The following is a 16,717-nucleotide window of genomic DNA, read 5'->3' as shown; positions in this document are numbered from 1 at the left end:
ACTTAAGAGCTGAGCGCCTGCAGACTGTTACTCTGGCCGCTTCGCTGTCGACGTTCGGGAATTCTCGGCCATCGACAGCCATGGAGATCGCAGCAAGCAGTATCGCCTTCGTTCAGGCTGGCGTCGGCACGGGAAAGGCCATCATCAGAGCCATTCGAATGTGGGAGCAGGTCAAGCAGCTCCCCAACGACCTCAGAGCCCGACTCAAGAGGCTGGAATCCCTCGAGCCCATGCTGCGTCACATCGAGTCCGACTTTGCAAAGTATCCGGAACTACGCTTTCATCCAACCGCCCAGCAATGTCTCGCCTATGCGATGGAAGTTGAAGCTACCATGAAGTCTCACGTAGAGAAACTCGAGGGGAAGATCCAGAAGCCTAGCAGCAACTTTAGAAAGCGGGTCAACTCGTTGAAGATCATAACGCTGAAGAAAGAGGAGATTTCCATGCTGGAGAGTGAGCTTGCTTGGGCCATGGAATCTTTGCAGCTTGCCATTACCTACTTCCACATGCAAGCTTTATTTCCCCTGTGTCTGCCTGATGATCTACTGACCGTTACTTGGATCAGGGCGAAGACCGAGATATCTGAGCAGCTTGTGATCAAACAGACCTCGGATCGGATCAGAGAGTACAGCATAGCGTGCCAGGAGGATGTGGTGAACAAGACGGCGCAAGCTGTCGTCAATATGATCAAAACGCGGGAGGAAGCAGACCCTAAAGTCATTGACGCAGGGTCTGAAAAGGTGCTTCCTGCGCCATCAAAGCGAATACCGACCATGGTCATGAAGTCTGGGGCATTTGGGCGATACTCATTTCAACGCTCCAGGAGCAACGACGGATGGACCGCTTCGTTGCAGATACCGTGGTCTCAGTGCGTGAGAGAACTGAGATGGACAGGGTGGCAGTATCGTTTTCACTCTTACAACATCAAACCAGACTCATCTCCAGTCTTTGAGACTGTTAGAAATGGAGATCTAAGGCGGCTGGTAAACCTTTTCAAGACGGGTGAAGCAACCCCATTCGATAGGAACGAATCCGGTAAATCACTTCTATATGTAAGCAATCCGAATTCTTCAAACTTTTTCGCCGGACCTTTGTTGCGAGTGACTCACGAGAAATTCAGGTAGCGGCTAAATACGAGAGACTTGAGGTCTGCCAAGTCCTCATACAGCAAGGCGTACTTGCCGACGATGAACGAGAAAGCTACGGCGGGTTCGGAATCCCTATTCATCATCCCTTCTTTCACTTGGAACTGCAACTAACCATGATCTGGATGTTCTGAAGAACCCCAATAGATGTCATCGTACGATCTCGAACCAATTTGAAACGGAAGGATGACGCCAACCACCAAGCCATCGTTTCCCTTTTCCGCAATGCTGCCCAAACCACCCTCACACTGACCCTTGAACGCCTATTCACCTTCATGGCGGAGTACACATACGGCGACGAGTACATCCGAGTATACTATTCCCAATTCCTCACCGATTACCAAACGCGCTTCTCTTTGAGCGACCGTCTCGAGGCAGTGAGGCTTGCCGCTTTCATCGTGCGCGAGGATACAACGTATCTCAATCTCCTATCCTCCGATCACACCATCTCACCAAGCGATGTTGAGAGGAGCGATGAATGCGGTTTTTCACTGTTACATTCCGCAGCAATAGCTACCGGGATAAGACTCGCGGACGAATTGCAGTTTGACCGGCGGATCCTACGGCCGCGCACTTACACGTCCGCCTGGAGCGACGTTATTATCAAGACCGTACGAAGCTTACTCAACACAACGAGTTTGTGTCATGTCGAGACTGTCGTCCCATGGGACTGGTTCGTCGTACCTGTCTGGAAAGCTACTCCACTGATATCCCTTCTCGGTGGCGCCTTATGCCGAGTATCGCCTCACCTACCCGTGGAAGAATGGGACGATGTCTTCCAAGCTGTACTCAAACAATGGCTCCAAGACCTAGTATCTGCGGGCGTTGATCTACTTGCGTATGGAGAGCAAGAATCTGATACAATGAGGTTCACACATCCTGAAGTGAAGGGGGCTTTTGACAGCGATGCCATCAACCTTTCCCGCAAAGTGGTCAGGAACCCGCTACAAGCGTGTAGTGAACCCGGGTGGATGACGAAGGTGGAAAGAGCCTTTGATAGGAGTGATCGATACTGGAAACCAGTGCGGATCATCAGTATCGACTACGGTTCAGACGTTGATGATTGGAGGGTTCACTGGGTCGTTGAGGTCGAGGCGTTTGCTGGTGAGTTTTGGAGGGTTGTGGAGTCACCTCGGGTCGTTATGCCGGGTAGTTGGATTGACTAAAGAGATCCAACAAGATCTCAAAGCATCCACTTGCCACTTTTGATACTCGCATTGATACCCAACGTGCTTCCTCGAACCTGCAAACCAGAGCGATGGCCACTTAGTCGCCGGGGATTTCCAGCGCGGAAAGGCCCGCAGTCGCGGCAGCCGGCCGGGACTTGCTCGGCCCCACCAGGACACCCCACTAAGATGCGCAGGCGGGCAGGAGCTCACCCCGCGTCTTCGTCATCCTCGTGCACCCCAAGGTTCCAAGCTCCCAAGTCGTCCCAGTGCGGGGCAGATCGGGTCACTTCAACCTCTCCCAGCTCCAGCCTTACCCAAAGACACAAGATCCGGCATCACTCAACAAACCCGCCTCTTATCCGTCTCGATCTCTGCTCTGATTCTCTTGTGCAGCTTATCTGAAGTTATGGCGTCCGGAGACACCCGCCCGCCGGGCAAACAGGGAGAGTGGTACTTGGGCGACCCTTCAAGGCTGAGGGAGCAGCTCGATGACTTTCTCTCCGACGTGCCCGATCAGATAGAGGATAATGGCTTGCCTGTCCCTGGTGGCCGAGTCATCATTGCCCCGTGAGTTCGACATCCCGGCCCCTCCTGTCTACTATGGGTTGCAATCTACAGGGACATGTTTACTAAAATGTAATGCTGTTATAGCCATGCCGGCTACACATACTCAGGTGCTACAGCAGCCTGGGCGTATAAGGCTCTCGACCTAAGCAAAGCCAAGCGCGTATTCCTTCTCGGACCCTCTCATACCTTCTACCTCGCAGGCTGCGCAGTCAGCACTTATCAGAACTACGGAACACCATGGGGAGATCTCAAGGTGGACGAGGCAGTCACGAGCCGTCTTATCGACGAGCTCGAAATCCCCGGTATCCCGAGATCCAATGATAGAAAGGAACACTCGCTAGAGATGCACTTGCCGTACCTTTGGGTCCGGTTGGAGCAGACATTCGGCTCGCCCGAGAATTTCCCGCCCGTCGTACCGATCCTCATCGGCGATAACAACAAAGCCGAAGAGAAGGAGGTGGGCAAGTGGCTCGCCGAGTATATCAAGGACCCCGAGAACGCCTTCATCGTCAGCTCCGACTTTTGTCACTGGGGCGGACACTTCGACTACACAATCTACTGTCCAGACGGGACGCTCGATAGCAGGGAGAAGCTCTACGAGTATGGCCCCAAGCCCGACGGACCGCCCATCCACGAGACGATCAAGATGGTGGATGACCTGGCGATCGAGGCCATTAAGACGGGGAAGCACAGCAGCTTCTACGACAATCTCAAGCAGACCAAGAATACGGTGTGCGGAAGACACCCGATCGGAGTGACAATGGCGGCGCTCGAAGAGCTGGGCGACCACCGGTTCACGTTCATTCAATACAATCGTAGCACCCTCGTGACGCGCCCGAGGGACTCCAGCGTGAGCTATGTTTCCGCCTACGCAGTGGTATGAAGGCAGAAGGGCGGTTACGGCGTTACTAATGGAAGGGAGGGCAAGGAAAGAGAAGAAGACGTTTTCTGTACCAATTTCATAGCAGCCAGACGAAGACTGGGAGGGTTTGGGCGTGACAAGAGGAGTTTTGATGGCTTAGACACGAGTTTCACATCTTTTCCCAAAGCAGAGGTAGAGATATTAAGCAAAGAAGCTTCTTCAGCTTCTGGTAGCTCTAGAATTGGAGATCATTGACAGCACCGTCCCAAGTGCCGGAGGTCAAAGACACGGGCCAAGAAGCCAGGTGACCAGACCGCTTCAATGCTGGATGAGTAATGCTTGGGGAGGGGGGGACAGCAGTAGGTAGGTATGCATAAATCCTCGAGGTCTGATGTTGCTGACGAGCAGGCCACGACTGAACTAAAGGGCCTGTTGCGGACGAGAGCATGAATCCAAAGCGGACCGAAGAAGCGGAAGGGAGGGCCGCCGTTTGTCTCGATTCCCCCCTCCCCCTTCCCTTCCACCCCCGCCCGATTCGGGATGATGTAGATGCGGATACTGGTACTGAGATTCCAGCGAGAGAAAGAGGGAAAATCCTGGAGCCGTTCGGTAGCACAGCCCTACGGTCTTCCTGGAACCGGCTGGCGGTGCGGCGCTAAGGGGGGCAGAGGCGGTGGGTTGTGACTTATGGGTGTGGGCGCGGTGTCAGCTTCCGCCCAAAGCGGAACGCATTGCGGATCTTTTGGGGCAGCCGTGGCAGCTTGTGTTACTTACCGTACGTGCCAGCGCAGCGACTTTTCAGACTATCGGTAGGTAGGTATTGCTGCAGGAATGTGAAGGGCTGAAAGCTTGTTATCGATGTGAGGAGGGGGTTTCTATTCCAAGCTGTCGTTCGGTAAGGTTGCCGAGTGATGTCCAGGTTTGTCTCTGGATATGAACCCCGCGCGATATGGTAGTTTGCTGGTGAAGCCAAGAAATGTCTGGAAGAGGTAGGTACTGACTTTTTTTGACTTTATGATATTCTGAATGGCCCGTGATGGAGTAAGAAGGATATTCCCCGTTCATGACGGCGAGGAGAGTTTCTTGCGGAAGCCAGATCTCGACTAGACTCTAGTCGGTGGGTTGATCAACCGAGAAGGACCAAGGGAGGACGGAGGACGGTTATCCTGGGGCTGAAGGTGCTGTAGAATGCGGATTGGTCCAGAAGAATGAGCCGGCGGCGGGATGGCTTACGGATCGTAGAGGAGAAGGCTGTGTTGATGGGGTTTGCCGAAAAGTGTAAACTAGACTGCTTCTTGGGGAGGTTTTCTACAGCTGGGTTCCTTGGCGAGCTGAGTGAGGCTTGTTATTCCCCTCTTTCGCTGTGTCTATAACTCATGGATATCTTGTCTCTGTTTGAGGCGGTGGATTGTGTCTTGGTACTTTGCCAAAGTTGTTCTTGCTGGAATTCTCCATAGTAAGCTATTAGGCAGCTATGTTTTCCTTACTGCCCGCCGATAGTGGTCTTCCTTGATTCCTCGAAGGAATAGGAAGGCTTTGAGGAAAGTGGGCTGGTTGTAAGCTGAACTAACCAGCCTGCTTGTAGCCTGATGGCGAGCTTACGGCTTGCATGGAACCGAGTCTAATTGGGGCGAAGGAAGATGAGGCCTTGCCGGGGGGGTGGTGCAGCTTTGGGTTGAGTGAGTGTTCCTGACACGATTACACGCCGCAGATCCGCAAGCAAAATTGAGGTGAATGAGTAGGTAGCCCGAGGCAGTCCGAAGCCCGTTTTCCTTTCTCCCTCGCTAGGCGAGACTAAACAGCTCAGCCGTAGACAGGAAGGGGAGAGGGAGGGGAAAGAGGCTTGCAGTTGCATGTGTTAGTCTCGCGCTTCCGAGACCGTAAGCTGAGAAGCGAGCGGGGTGGTGTTGAAAGTGGCCGGAAGGATCGATAATTCCCTAGAGTTGATGGGCGATGGGATGATTGGGGAGCTTGTATGGATTGGTTGTTTAAGAGGCTGAAGTCCCCGTTTACCGGTTCGCGGTCGTGGTCGTGAACTTTTCCTCGCAATTTTCCAATTCTATTGCTTGGTGTTGCTTGTTTTTGATACCTCGTCATCCGTACGAAAGGCGCATCGACCTCCTCACAGGCGTCATCGCACCAAAGAAGTACCTAAACACCACTAAGCTCGATCATCAGCGTCATTGCTTCGACCAGCCACAGGCTCGATTGCCTGTGACCCTAGCGACAGGTTCAGAACGGGTGCTGTGGAATTGATCGACATTGTTGCTCCAGCAGATTTACTCGACTGCAACCCACAAGAAATCCCGTGTTCGCGGAGACAGAACAGAAAAAGCGGGAAAACGAGAAACGGGAAGACGGCAGCGAAAGAAACACGAGGTGTCCAGTTCCCAAACGAGTGGAGAGATCTGGATCGTCGAACGCTTGATTGACATTTCGCAACTTTTGCGCTGCAACCTCACAAACCGACGACGCCACGAGCGACGAAGAGCAGCGACTGAGAGGTTTAGCCACAGTAGCTAAGCCTGCCGCTACCTACCTATCTGGCTTCGGCTGCTTCTATTCTTACCAGCCAACGAAACGCTGTCGAGCTGGGTGCAGTTGAAACCACTGCCACCACCACCAAGAGAAAGAGGAGACAAGAGACACACTTGTGTGGACTCTCTTGAACTTTGATGGGACCATTTCGATTGGCTCACAATTCCCGTCATCAACATCCCTGTCGACCTCTTCGCCTTCGACACCTCCATCGTAATCGCCTCTGAACGGGTCGTTACAAGCCACCAGGACGAGGCCCGCCGCATCATCAGAAGAGGCAGCCCTCTTCACCAAATTCAAGGTTAGCCTTTTTTCGAAGAGTTCCGACAGTGGCACGAACGGACAGTCAGCGACACCTTGAAAGCATAAGGGAGCAAGTTGCACGTTGGAAGCCAATTCCAGCATAAGAAGGGTGAAAAAAAAGGAGGTATTGCTTCAGTCAGCAGCACCGACCGGCCAGCGAACACTTGATCGAAGCATCCATCGAGCCAATACCACCAACATCAGACAATCTTGAAGAAAGTCGCATTAATTTTAGGACGCCGGCATTGGACCATCTCCCGCCAGCGCCTCAAGTTTATTCGCCTCCATTCATCGCCCGCCGCTTGTTACAGTTACAGCGCACCCGAACAAGAGAAGGCAAAAGTCCAAGCTTCAGGGTCCAGTCCTCGACACTTCTCGACCAATCACCTGCCGCTGGCCGCACCCGCCTGAGTCGAGACAGCCCAGACTCACTCACGTTCTCACATTCTCACACACCATCGAGAGAGTCTCACACAGCCCTGAACACAGTCGTTTTTTCAGGTTTTCTCACCTCACCAGTGTCACCACAGCCAACAGTGAGTGGGTGAGAGAGTGACAGACAACGACGTCCCCCCCTTTCCCTCGCGTTGCATCGTCGGCCCCTGCCTCGATTGGGACCTTTTTTCGTCGCATGCAGGTACCTCGCCAAGCCCGCCCATCCACGAATACACTCGCACTCAAATCTCACTCTCACTCTCACTCTCAATCGCTCACTCATTCTTTCGAAAGAGAGTGTGTATTGTAGCTTACTCATCCGACTCTGAGACGACGACGCCGTTGACGAACGACGAAATCATAATCTCACAGACACACACTCACCCCAGGCGAGAAAAAACACTAAAAAAAGGAACGGCCCTTTCGTCAACCCAGTTTAAATAAAAGAACAACTGAGCACACTCACACACACACAAGCTCTCTCTACTCCGTAGAGTGGTTGTTGCCAATAAGCCGGGGCCCCTCCAATCATCTCTCCTACTGGAGCCAGAAAGCTACCTAAACGGCGATCGTTCCGCAAGCCAGGGGCACCCCAAGCACCGCGCCCCCGTCCCGAACAGACAATTCGAATTTCTGCTACAAAGAAGCGCTTCAAGCCACACGCTTGACGCCCACGTTCCTGCGTCCAAGGCCCTGTGCAATTGTGGATTGTGGCCCATTCGCCTCGTCTCGCTTCATCGCCCCCCCAGTCGACGACCATTGACCCAGAAAAAACGAGCCTGAGACTTCTGTCGTCCAAGCCTGAGAGCGACTCTGTGTGAAAGTCGTACCTGGACCTGGACCTGGACTTGGACCTGGACCACACCGTCACTTTCGACGCTACAACCACAACGCCAATTCATCTCATCCGCCGCCGCCCCCCCTTCTTCTCCTTCGCCCTTTCTACCCGTACTCAACTTGCTTCTTTTTCTGCCACAATCAACAAAACATCAACTCAAAAGGCCTTACACATCTTCCTTCCTGCCAAAGCCACCGCGCGCGAGACCACGACGACGTTCATCCAACAAAGCAATACTATCACAAATTGCATTCGCCCCTGAGCGTCTACCAAACTCGCATCATCGTCGCGCAAGGAAGAAGCCTTCGCGCTTCGCAGAAGCAACATGAGTGTCAGTGTTTCACCCCAACCCTCGCACTTCCGGTGTTTCGCCCGCCCGTCCTCGCCTTGTTCAACCCTCACTCTGCACGCTGCCCTGCCCTACCAACGTTGCATTACGTCCTGTCGTCCTCGTGTCAATCGCACGTTGCTGCGCTGCCCTTCCCTTCTCGAAGTCGAGAAAGTCCACCCGTTCCCGATCCCGTTCCCGTTGCCTTGTCCGCACACTCTTCGCAAAGCCGCAACATCGCAAACTTTGACTTCCTGCGATCACCAACCTTTTTTGCACATCATCATACTTGCTTCAGCCTGGTTGCGTTGCATTTGCCCATTTCGATTGCTCTTCCTTGTTTACGATTGACGCCTTTTTTCTTTACCCTTTCATCCATCCTACCTCCCCTAACCTAATTGACCCGACCGTTCTTCCTGCCACCGATATTCGTCGAAGAAAACTAACATAATGGCGCAGTACGGGTATGTTTCTCTCTCCCATGGAGCCGACGGGACACACGACGACGAGTACGACCTCTCCGAACGCGGAATACTGACAGACGAGCATAGATACGGTGGTCGTCAAAACCCCTTTGACCAGCGGGACGATGGTCCCGGTGGAGGATACGGAGGCGGAGCTCCTGCCAGAGGTCCTCCTCAGCAGGGCTTCGGCTCGGGACCTTCTCCCTACGGCGGTGGTGGAAACAGAGGATACAACCAGGGACCAGCTATGGGTAGGGACCAATATGGTACGACCTGACCGCGACGGTCGTACGCGCTCTTTTGCTGACTTTTGTCTGTCCGACCAGGCGCCAACGTCGAGATGGAATCCCTCGCCCAGAACGCCAGCGGCTTCGGCCAGTCATCGGATCCTAACGCCATCCTGAACGAGTGCCGATCCATCGACCAAGGAATCGACGAGATTGAGGCCAACCTGAACCAGCTGCGCATGCTGCAGGAGCGTACCCTGACCGATGCCGACACATCAGCAAACTCATCGACGGTCCGCCAACTCGACGCCCTCTCCTCCGAGACGATGACCCTGTACCGCGGCCTTACCGATCGCGTGCGCCAAGTCAAGTCCTCGCCCGATGGCCAGTCTGCCAGAAACTCGCCGCAGGTCGGCCGTATCGATCGCCGCCTGAAGGGTGCTATCCAGCAGTACCAGCAGGTCGAGTCGGCCTTCCGCAAGCGTACCCAGGACCAGATGGCCCGCCAGTACCGTATTGTCCGACCCGATGCCGACGAGCGAGAGGTTCGCGAGGCGGTTGAGGATGCTGGTGCCGGTGCCCAGATCTTCCAGCAGGCCGTGATGCAGAGCGGTCGCCAGGCCCAGGCCAATGCCGTGCTCAACGCCGTGCAGGATCGCCAAGCCGCCCTGCTGAAGATCGAGCAACAACTGAACGAGCTCGCACAGCTGTTCCAGGATATGGACACATTGATTGTGCAGCAAGAGGCCGCCGTTACGCAGATCGAGCAGAAGGGTGAGGAGGTCGTTGAGAACCTCGACAAGGGCAACCAAGAAATCGGAACCGCAATTACCACCGCCAAGGCGACCAAGAGGAAGAAGTGGTGGTGCCTGGGTATCTGCGGTAAGTCTGCGTTATCTGTGGAGTGGTCTGGATATCCTGCTAATTGTCTACAGTCCTTATTATCATTATCATCGCTGTCATCGTTGCCATTTACTTCGCCATTATCAAGCCCGGTCAGGCTGCTCCGGCTCCCGCCACCACCGCCCGCGCGAAGCGCAACATTGGCATGCTCGAGCTGCCCGACTTCTCGAACTCGGTCCCTGTCGATACTGGCGCCGCTCACCCTCAGATTCTGAAGACAACGAGCCGCATCATGCGCCGCATGGTTCAGCAGGGAGCTACCTGGGAGCCGACCGCCACTGTGCAAGACTCAGCTGTCGTCGCCCGCTTCGGCGGCAAGGTCGACATGCCTGCTGTCCGCAACTAGACGGCCCATCGTATTATTCCCGACTCTGTACAAAATACCCATCATACCGCCTTTATCCACCGCCTCATAACGCACTCGAGGCTTCTCTAACACCACCAGTATACCGTCCCTCCGACTCGACGTCTAGATTGATTTCTCACTACCATTACCAATTAAGAGCTTCTCGCCGCTTTTTATAGACGGACGGATTATATGGAAGGTTAACTTCATATCTCTTTTTGCTGCTGGGTAAGGGGGAAACCAAACACGAAAATTGAGGGGGAAAAGAGTCCTGCGGAGCCCAGGTCCCCAGGCCAAAGCAAAAGTGGACTACACACTTGTTTCGTAGGGTGTTTTTGTATACCCATAACCAGACTTTCTTTACTTGTTCAACCAAAACCATCCGTGCTTCCCCTTTTTCTTGTGTTGCGTCTTGGATTCGAAAGGTTCTCCTTTTTTTCGGATTCTTCGAGAGGAGGCGAAAGCTATCGAACACACTTGTGCGGGCGTTTTCTTAGCTAGCTACCTTTTACCTGCGACTCTGATCGTTGTGTGCCTCCTTTTTTATAGTTTTATTTGTTGCATTAGGGGCGTTGGCATGAGTGGTTCGTAAATATAGTCACCTTTTTTAAACTTGACGCTTTTAATACTTGGATGGCTTTTAACTTGGTGATGTTTCCATGGGATGTTGTTGTCGTGGTTCCGCAAAACTGTGGTCAACTTTGAGTCTATGCTATTTGTGAGGTTACCTGTATATACGAGCTGAACAAGGGTTTGGTGCCCTTGTCAAGATAAAATCGCAGCGATAGAACATCCGAGTTATGTGCACATACTAGAGGGCCTTGATATTACTTCTCGGTTTTCTTGTTGCTAATGATATACATGTGGTTGGGATGAAGCCATTTGACTTACTCATGAACCTCGATACTCGACAATTTTCTCAAGGCAAAAGAAGACCAGCTTCATGATTCTGTTTGGATCTGAAGTAGACTATCGTCCCAACTTATTTTATCTCCCGTTGTGTTTCTCAGCGTTTGATATTGAGTGAATGAGTGTCTTTGTCTAACCGCTTATATTCCGAGGCCCAATACTCTGTATTTTCAACGCATTTCAACTTTTATGGCTCCATACCAAGAACCAAAATCGAGTCCATTACCTAGCCCTTGGTCTTCACTGGAAACAAGCCTTCTTAACAGCATTCACTGCTGAAGAAGGGGGACCAAGGGCATTTATGTACACCCAGCGAGCCTTCATCTCATTTACAAAAAGATTACAAAAGCACACGCTCTTGCAATGGCTCTTTGATCAAACCACAGAAGACGACACAAAACTGAATATGGCTCGTCCAACAGCGCTCGGTAAAGCTGTTAATTTCGACTGCCTTTGAAGAAAGTTTGGAAGGTAAGTAAGTGGAGGTTGGCGGCCCGGTGGGATAGTTTACAAAATGTCTGTCCGCTGACTGGTCGACACTCCTCTCTGTTGGCCTGTGCGCGGTCAACTCTTAAAGACAAACGGTAGCTAGCGCAGAACTAGGTGTATTTGTTCCTCCATGGTAAGAGTAATTACGGAGTGCCTACAGAGAGTTTGGTAATCCGTAGAGGTGTTCGTATTCCCTGTCCCATTTAACGCCGCGCGGGTATTCGGAAAGTAACAAAGGCGTGAATTGGCTGGGGATTTAGTAACGTCGTCATATTTCCAAGGTGTAAGTCAAGTCAGATGCCATAGTCGATGAACGCTGTCCTCGACTGACCACGCTCCAGCAAGAGATGCTCAGATGGATTTTTCATCGACCAGGGCTACGTGGGAAGCTTTTGAACAGGAAGACATACTCCGTAATCAAAAGCCTTGAAATTCCAGACGATGAAGTTCTTTGCTGTAAGTACAAGTAAGTGTATTACTCAATCTGCCCTACATCTGAAGTATCCCTCATGATCTAGGTGTTACCTTCAGTCTCTGTAGCGTATAACGTTAGTTTCCCATCAAGTTGTCGTCCTTGGTCAATAATGAGATGGGGTTAAGCCATGTTGCCGGGAAATCCCAAAGAAAATTGCGTGACTTCTCAATAGCAATTATGGCCTGGCGCAGAACTGATTCAACTTTTGGAACGTTGGCGCTCAGCCAAATGCCGGCCCACAATTACACTTTCTTAGATGTTGCGTCACGCGCGCGGTTGCTTCGCCACGACTTGCAAGCCTCTACTACCCTTGGAGAGATCTGGAGGCCATGGAAACACTGCAATATTGCCCACTAGACATTGAACATAGATATCATCTAATAGCTAGATCCGCAATAGCCAAGCCACATTTGTCAACTCTACTGTACCAGCCTACCTCGTAGACATGCCAAGACCACAACGCGAAGCTCACGGCAGAATGGAATCCTTATGTTGCGAGGATACGTGATGGGGGTCACGATGTACGTTCACGCTAGAGACATATTGTCCCGTAATTACCTGGATTTCAAAGCAACGTGGGTTCCTCCTTACTGGATTATAATCTGCTTACAAACTTGAACAAATTGTGCCAAGAGTTGAAGCTCTCGTGACTTGTAGGCTTGCAAAATGCAAAGAAGGCATCAAGTTATAAGGTCCATGATTTTCGCATCTCGGAAGTCTCATTCTTCAGACCAACACCTTCAGTCAGTCTACAGTTCATCTCATCGTTCACCACATCCTCCTTCTCTCTATCTAAATCAAACTCCTAACTCAACCTCAATCTCATCGCCCAACATGCTCTTCACCAAGCTCTCCGCCCTCACAGCCCTCCAGCTCCTCTCCCTCCCCGGTGCCCAAGCCCAAACCAACACCAACGCTTCCGCGCCCACCACGGTCCCATCCTTCACCTGCAACCCCGGCTACCCCGTCTCCTCCGCCGAGCAGTCCATAATCTTTACAAACTTCCTCCGCAAGTTTTACATCGAAAAGGACGTCTACCACGCGGGGAGGGAGCACATCCTCCTCAACGCAATCAACCACAACCCCAACGTCAACGGCGACCGCGACGCCAGCCTGGCCTGGGTTGCGCCCCTCATCGCCGAGTGGAATGTGACTATCACCAACACCGGGTTCGCGGATAACGTCGGGTGGAGCCATGTGAAGGTGGAGGGACCCGGGATGGGGCGGTATATTGTTGCTGTTGATATCTGGCGGTTCGAGGGCGGGTGTATTGCTGAGCATTGGGATGCGTTGCAGGTTGCGCCGCCGGCAAATAGGACGAACCCGTTGGAGTTGATTTGAGTACACCTTGCTGAGATGGCTGAGGCGGATGTGCTCGGGGACTAGAGGTTTGGCAGATTAGACTGTGTTGACGGCGAGATTGAATCCATATAGCTTGATACTCGCACATAGGGCTATGTCATAGGTATTAGAGGAGCAGACAATATACTGCTCATAAAATAAATATCCGCTGTCTTCCATAAAATCACCAAAGAGGCTGATTCTAGGGCATCAGGCCGTTACCAGCAGTTGTCGCCAACTTGTGTCTAGAGCATTAGACTAAGGTTCTCACCAAGACCTCAGCAATCTGAAGACAGAAGACGGCTTGCATATTGGTGACTCTGGGCCAATCGGAGCTTGCCACTTGAACTCAATCTTGCTGTTTACTTGACTACATTTTTCTAATTTCTTGCACTACTTACTTAGACAAGCAGTTGGGACTCCAGCCTTCAGCCCTCGAACAGATCATCAAAGCCAATTAGTTCTGGATGTCCAACAATCTGAGCATCGCTAAGTCGACTATACAATTATAAGAATTCGCTGAAAACAGACTCAATTCATTCACTCGCGATAAAGTATATGTATAGAACACGTCTTCGAAGCTGTCCTGTTCCGAATCGTCAACGTCATTGCGAAGGCCTCGTACTCTGTCGGGTGTAAGCGACACCATTGAAGAAAGCCGGTGGGATACCTCCAATTAAATGCCGACCCAATGTCACACTGGGCAATCTTATATGCTGAACTCTATTCTAGCAAAGGAGTCTTTCTGGACGTCCGAGGCAGCCGGTGAAGATGCAGTACTTAAAAGCTTCTCGCCGTAGTCGCACAAACTGTAAACACATGTGAGCAACCAACACTATCTCACGTAATCTTCCTATTCGCATACATACACACACAACATCTGATTCGTGGTCATGCTGAATAGCTCTTACTCCATGCAGCAGTTCACCAGGGCCCTATTGGGCGGCCTCTTGTCAATCTCCCCCCTCGCAGTAGAAGGCTACTCGTGCTCCTCGCCCGCCGAAGCATGCCTGATCCTCGCCTCTACGCTGCCGTCTGAGGTGTTCGCGGCACCGAACACGACAGACTACCAGTCGGTTCGGGACGGCTACTGGAGCCAAACCGCCGGAGGCCTGAGCCCGGCCTGCATCACACGACCCAGGACCACCGAGGAGGTGGCGTCCATCGTAAAAGTGCTCTCGACCTGCGGCAACGATGTCAGACTCGCTATCAAGAGTGGCGGCCACGGCTCGTCCCCAGGATGGTCCAGCACCGACGGCGGCGTCCTCGTCGCCATGGACGCCATCAGCGAGACCCAGAATGTAGCAGACAAGGGCTACGCTCTCGTCGGCTCCGGCGCCCGCTGGGTAGACGTGTACAAGACCCTCGAGCCCCAGGGCGTGACCGTCATCGGGGGCCGCTTCGCATCCATCGGCGTCGGCGGTCTGCTCCTCGGCGGCGGCATGAGCTACTTCAGCGGACTCCACGGCATGGCGTGCGACAACGTGCTCAACTACGAGGTCGTCCTTGCCGACGGCACCGTCGTCAACGCCAACCTCACCTCCGAGCCGGACCTCTTCCGCGCCCTCAAGGGCGGCGGGAACCAGTTCGGCATCGTCACGCGCTTCACCCTCAAGACGTACCCGCACGCCAACCAGGTCTGGGCCGGCATCCTGACCTTCTCGCTCGACAAGGCCAATGAAGTCTTCGCCGCCACGCAGGCCTTCAGCGCAAGATACGACCCCCAATCGCACATCTACCTCAGCATGGGAGGCGGCGCGAACCCGCAGCTGGACTTCCTCAACGTCTACGTCTTCTACAACGCCTCCTCGCCGCCCGCGGGCGACGCCAGCCCCTTTGCGGGCTTCTACGCGGCTAAACCCACGGCAGATAGCACCGCCACGCAGAACTTCTCCGCCCTCATCACGTCCAACAATAACGGTAACTTGCCCCTGAAGCGCTGGCTCATCGGCGGCCACACGTTTCCCAACCTCCAAGGGCAGCAGGGCGCGGACCTCTACCTGCAGCAGTGGCAGAACTTCCGCGAAAAAGCCAACGCTACGGCGGCGGGCGACCAGGCGCGCATCTTCTCCATGGCGCTGGTCCCGGTCCCCGCGGCCGTCACGCGCGCCGGCGACCGCGTGGCCTCTGACGGCGGCGTCAAGAACGTGATGGGGCTCGATGCGGACGCCGGGGACGCCGCGTGGGTGGACTACACGCTCGCCTGGGCGGAGGCCAAGGATGACGAGAGGATGTTTGGTTTCGTCGAGGGTATCAGCGCGGATGGGGACCGGCTGGCGACGTCGTTTGCGCCTGGGGTGAGGAGCTCGAATGCTGTTGAGGGCGACGGGGCGGTGTCTGCGGAGAAGGCGGCGTTTTATAGGACGAATCCGCGGTATATGAATTATGCGCTTTTGAATCAGCCTGTGCAGGCGAGTTATGGCGAGGAGAATCGGCGGTTTTTGCGGGAGGTGCAGAGGCGGTATGATCCTGCTGGGTTGTGGAGGAGGGATGGTGGGTTTCTCTGGCAGTAGGTAGCTCTTGAGCTACTGATAGCCAAGAGTTGAGGTATCAATGATAAGTACTGAAGCATATTTAAAAGTCGAACAAACGAGCATTCAGCATTTCAAAGACCGATGAGCACAGTGACGGCCTCGAGACAAGAGAGGTGGAGCTAGACCACTGAGTGGTGGGAGGGAGAAAGAGGGATCAAACCTCTGGTTCCTGTGCATTATTCACCCTAATGTGCATTATTCTTCTTCAACTGTTCACAATTAGTCACACTCTCGCGTTAGAGGATCCCTGACGAATACGGAGACGACGAACGGCAATGCGTTTCAGTGAGGGCTGAGTGCGGTGGTGCTTAACCTTGGAGGCTGATACCGTATAGCTAGCAAAAGATGTCTTTCTTAAAGGCGGTGATGTGGAGAACTTCGCGGGAGTTGCCAGCACCAGATATGGAAGAAGGTCCCACAATGGCCATGGGACTTCGGAAAGGCTGGTAATCTTTGCTACATTTATATCTGCTTCTGCTGCTGATGATTCGTTGCCGTCTTCTTGGCTCGACCCAACATTCGAGCATATGCCGACGACCATCGCCGCTTGCTCTAAGGGAAATCTCCGTCAGTATGAGCAGCTAATGAGTCTATGTCGCAAGTGCTTGGCAACTTTGCGAAAACAAGAATCTCACAGTATCGGTGGCCATCATGAGTCGCTTTTTTTTAAAAGACTAGAAGCACAACTTACACATAGATGCGTTCCTTGCTTTCCGGCTAGCTGACGCTTCAACTACGCCTTCCCTTTTCCTTCCATCACTCAAAATCGTGTTGAGAATCAGACTGAAGTGATTGCGCATGGACTTGGTGCGCAAGTAGAAGGAAATAGAAAAAGATGTGGAGG

The 16,717-nt window shown here is 53.0% G+C and overlaps 5 protein-coding genes across 5 annotated transcripts; all 5 read left to right on the top strand.

Annotated features, from left to right (window-relative positions):
• Positions 1 to 80: 80 nt before the first annotated feature.
• Positions 81 to 2,311, top strand: HER10_EVM0006386 (uncharacterized protein; the record flags this gene model as incomplete). Its single annotated transcript, XM_035475972.1, has 4 exons — positions 81 to 508; positions 566 to 1,052; positions 1,121 to 1,209; positions 1,282 to 2,311. 4 exons carry the CDS (start codon positions 81 to 83, stop codon positions 2,309 to 2,311), a joined length of 2,034 nt encoding a protein of 677 aa, XP_035337284.1.
• Positions 2,312 to 2,720: 409 nt separating this feature from the next.
• Positions 2,721 to 3,764, top strand: HER10_EVM0011691 (uncharacterized protein; the record flags this gene model as incomplete). Its single annotated transcript, XM_035481115.1, has 2 exons — positions 2,721 to 2,881; positions 2,966 to 3,764. 2 exons carry the CDS (start codon positions 2,721 to 2,723, stop codon positions 3,762 to 3,764), a joined length of 960 nt encoding a protein of 319 aa, XP_035337731.1.
• Positions 3,765 to 5,658: 1,894 nt separating this feature from the next.
• Positions 5,659 to 10,922, top strand: HER10_EVM0009375 (SNARE domain-containing protein). The gene is made up of 3 exons (XM_035478864.1): positions 5,659 to 8,900; positions 8,976 to 9,758; positions 9,812 to 10,922. Exons 1-3 carry the CDS (start codon positions 8,636 to 8,638, stop codon positions 10,123 to 10,125), a joined length of 1,362 nt encoding a protein of 453 aa, XP_035337529.1. The 5' UTR covers positions 5,659 to 8,635; the 3' UTR covers positions 10,126 to 10,922.
• Positions 10,923 to 12,832: 1,910 nt separating this feature from the next.
• On the top strand, positions 12,833 to 13,339 carry HER10_EVM0004459 (uncharacterized protein; the record flags this gene model as incomplete). Its single annotated transcript, XM_035474103.1, has 1 exon — positions 12,833 to 13,339. The coding sequence occupies one exon, from the start codon at positions 12,833 to 12,835 to the stop codon at positions 13,337 to 13,339; it is 507 nt and encodes a 168-aa protein (XP_035337128.1).
• Positions 13,340 to 14,253: 914 nt separating this feature from the next.
• On the top strand, positions 14,254 to 15,852 carry HER10_EVM0003337 (uncharacterized protein; the record flags this gene model as incomplete). Its single annotated transcript, XM_035473017.1, has 2 exons — positions 14,254 to 15,420; positions 15,484 to 15,852. The coding sequence occupies 2 exons, from the start codon at positions 14,254 to 14,256 to the stop codon at positions 15,850 to 15,852; spliced, it is 1,536 nt and encodes a 511-aa protein (XP_035337049.1).
• Between the last annotated feature and the right edge of the window lie 865 nt (positions 15,853 to 16,717).

This window comes from Colletotrichum scovillei, assembly GCF_011075155.1.
Source record: "Colletotrichum scovillei strain TJNH1 chromosome Unknown Contig00002, whole genome shotgun sequence".
NCBI classification, from domain to species: domain Eukaryota; kingdom Fungi; phylum Ascomycota; class Sordariomycetes; order Glomerellales; family Glomerellaceae; genus Colletotrichum; species Colletotrichum scovillei.
Note: the sequence above shows the minus strand (reverse complement) of the source record. Positions and strands in the feature narration are given on the sequence as shown.

What these genes read in the sequence shown, in the direction of transcription:
- HER10_EVM0009375 (XM_035478864.1), top strand. Translation starts at nt 8,636, where the DNA reads ATGGCGCAGTACGGGTATGTTTCTCTCTCCCATGGAGCCGACGGGACA. An exon ending in CAACCAGGGACCAGCTATGG is followed by an intron (nt 8,901 to 8,975) that starts GTAGGGACCAAT and finishes CTGTCCGACCAG; the next exon opens with GCGCCAACGTCGAGATGGAA. An exon ending in GTGGTGCCTGGGTATCTGCG is followed by an intron (nt 9,759 to 9,811) that starts GTAAGTCTGCGT and finishes AATTGTCTACAG; the next exon opens with TCCTTATTATCATTATCATC.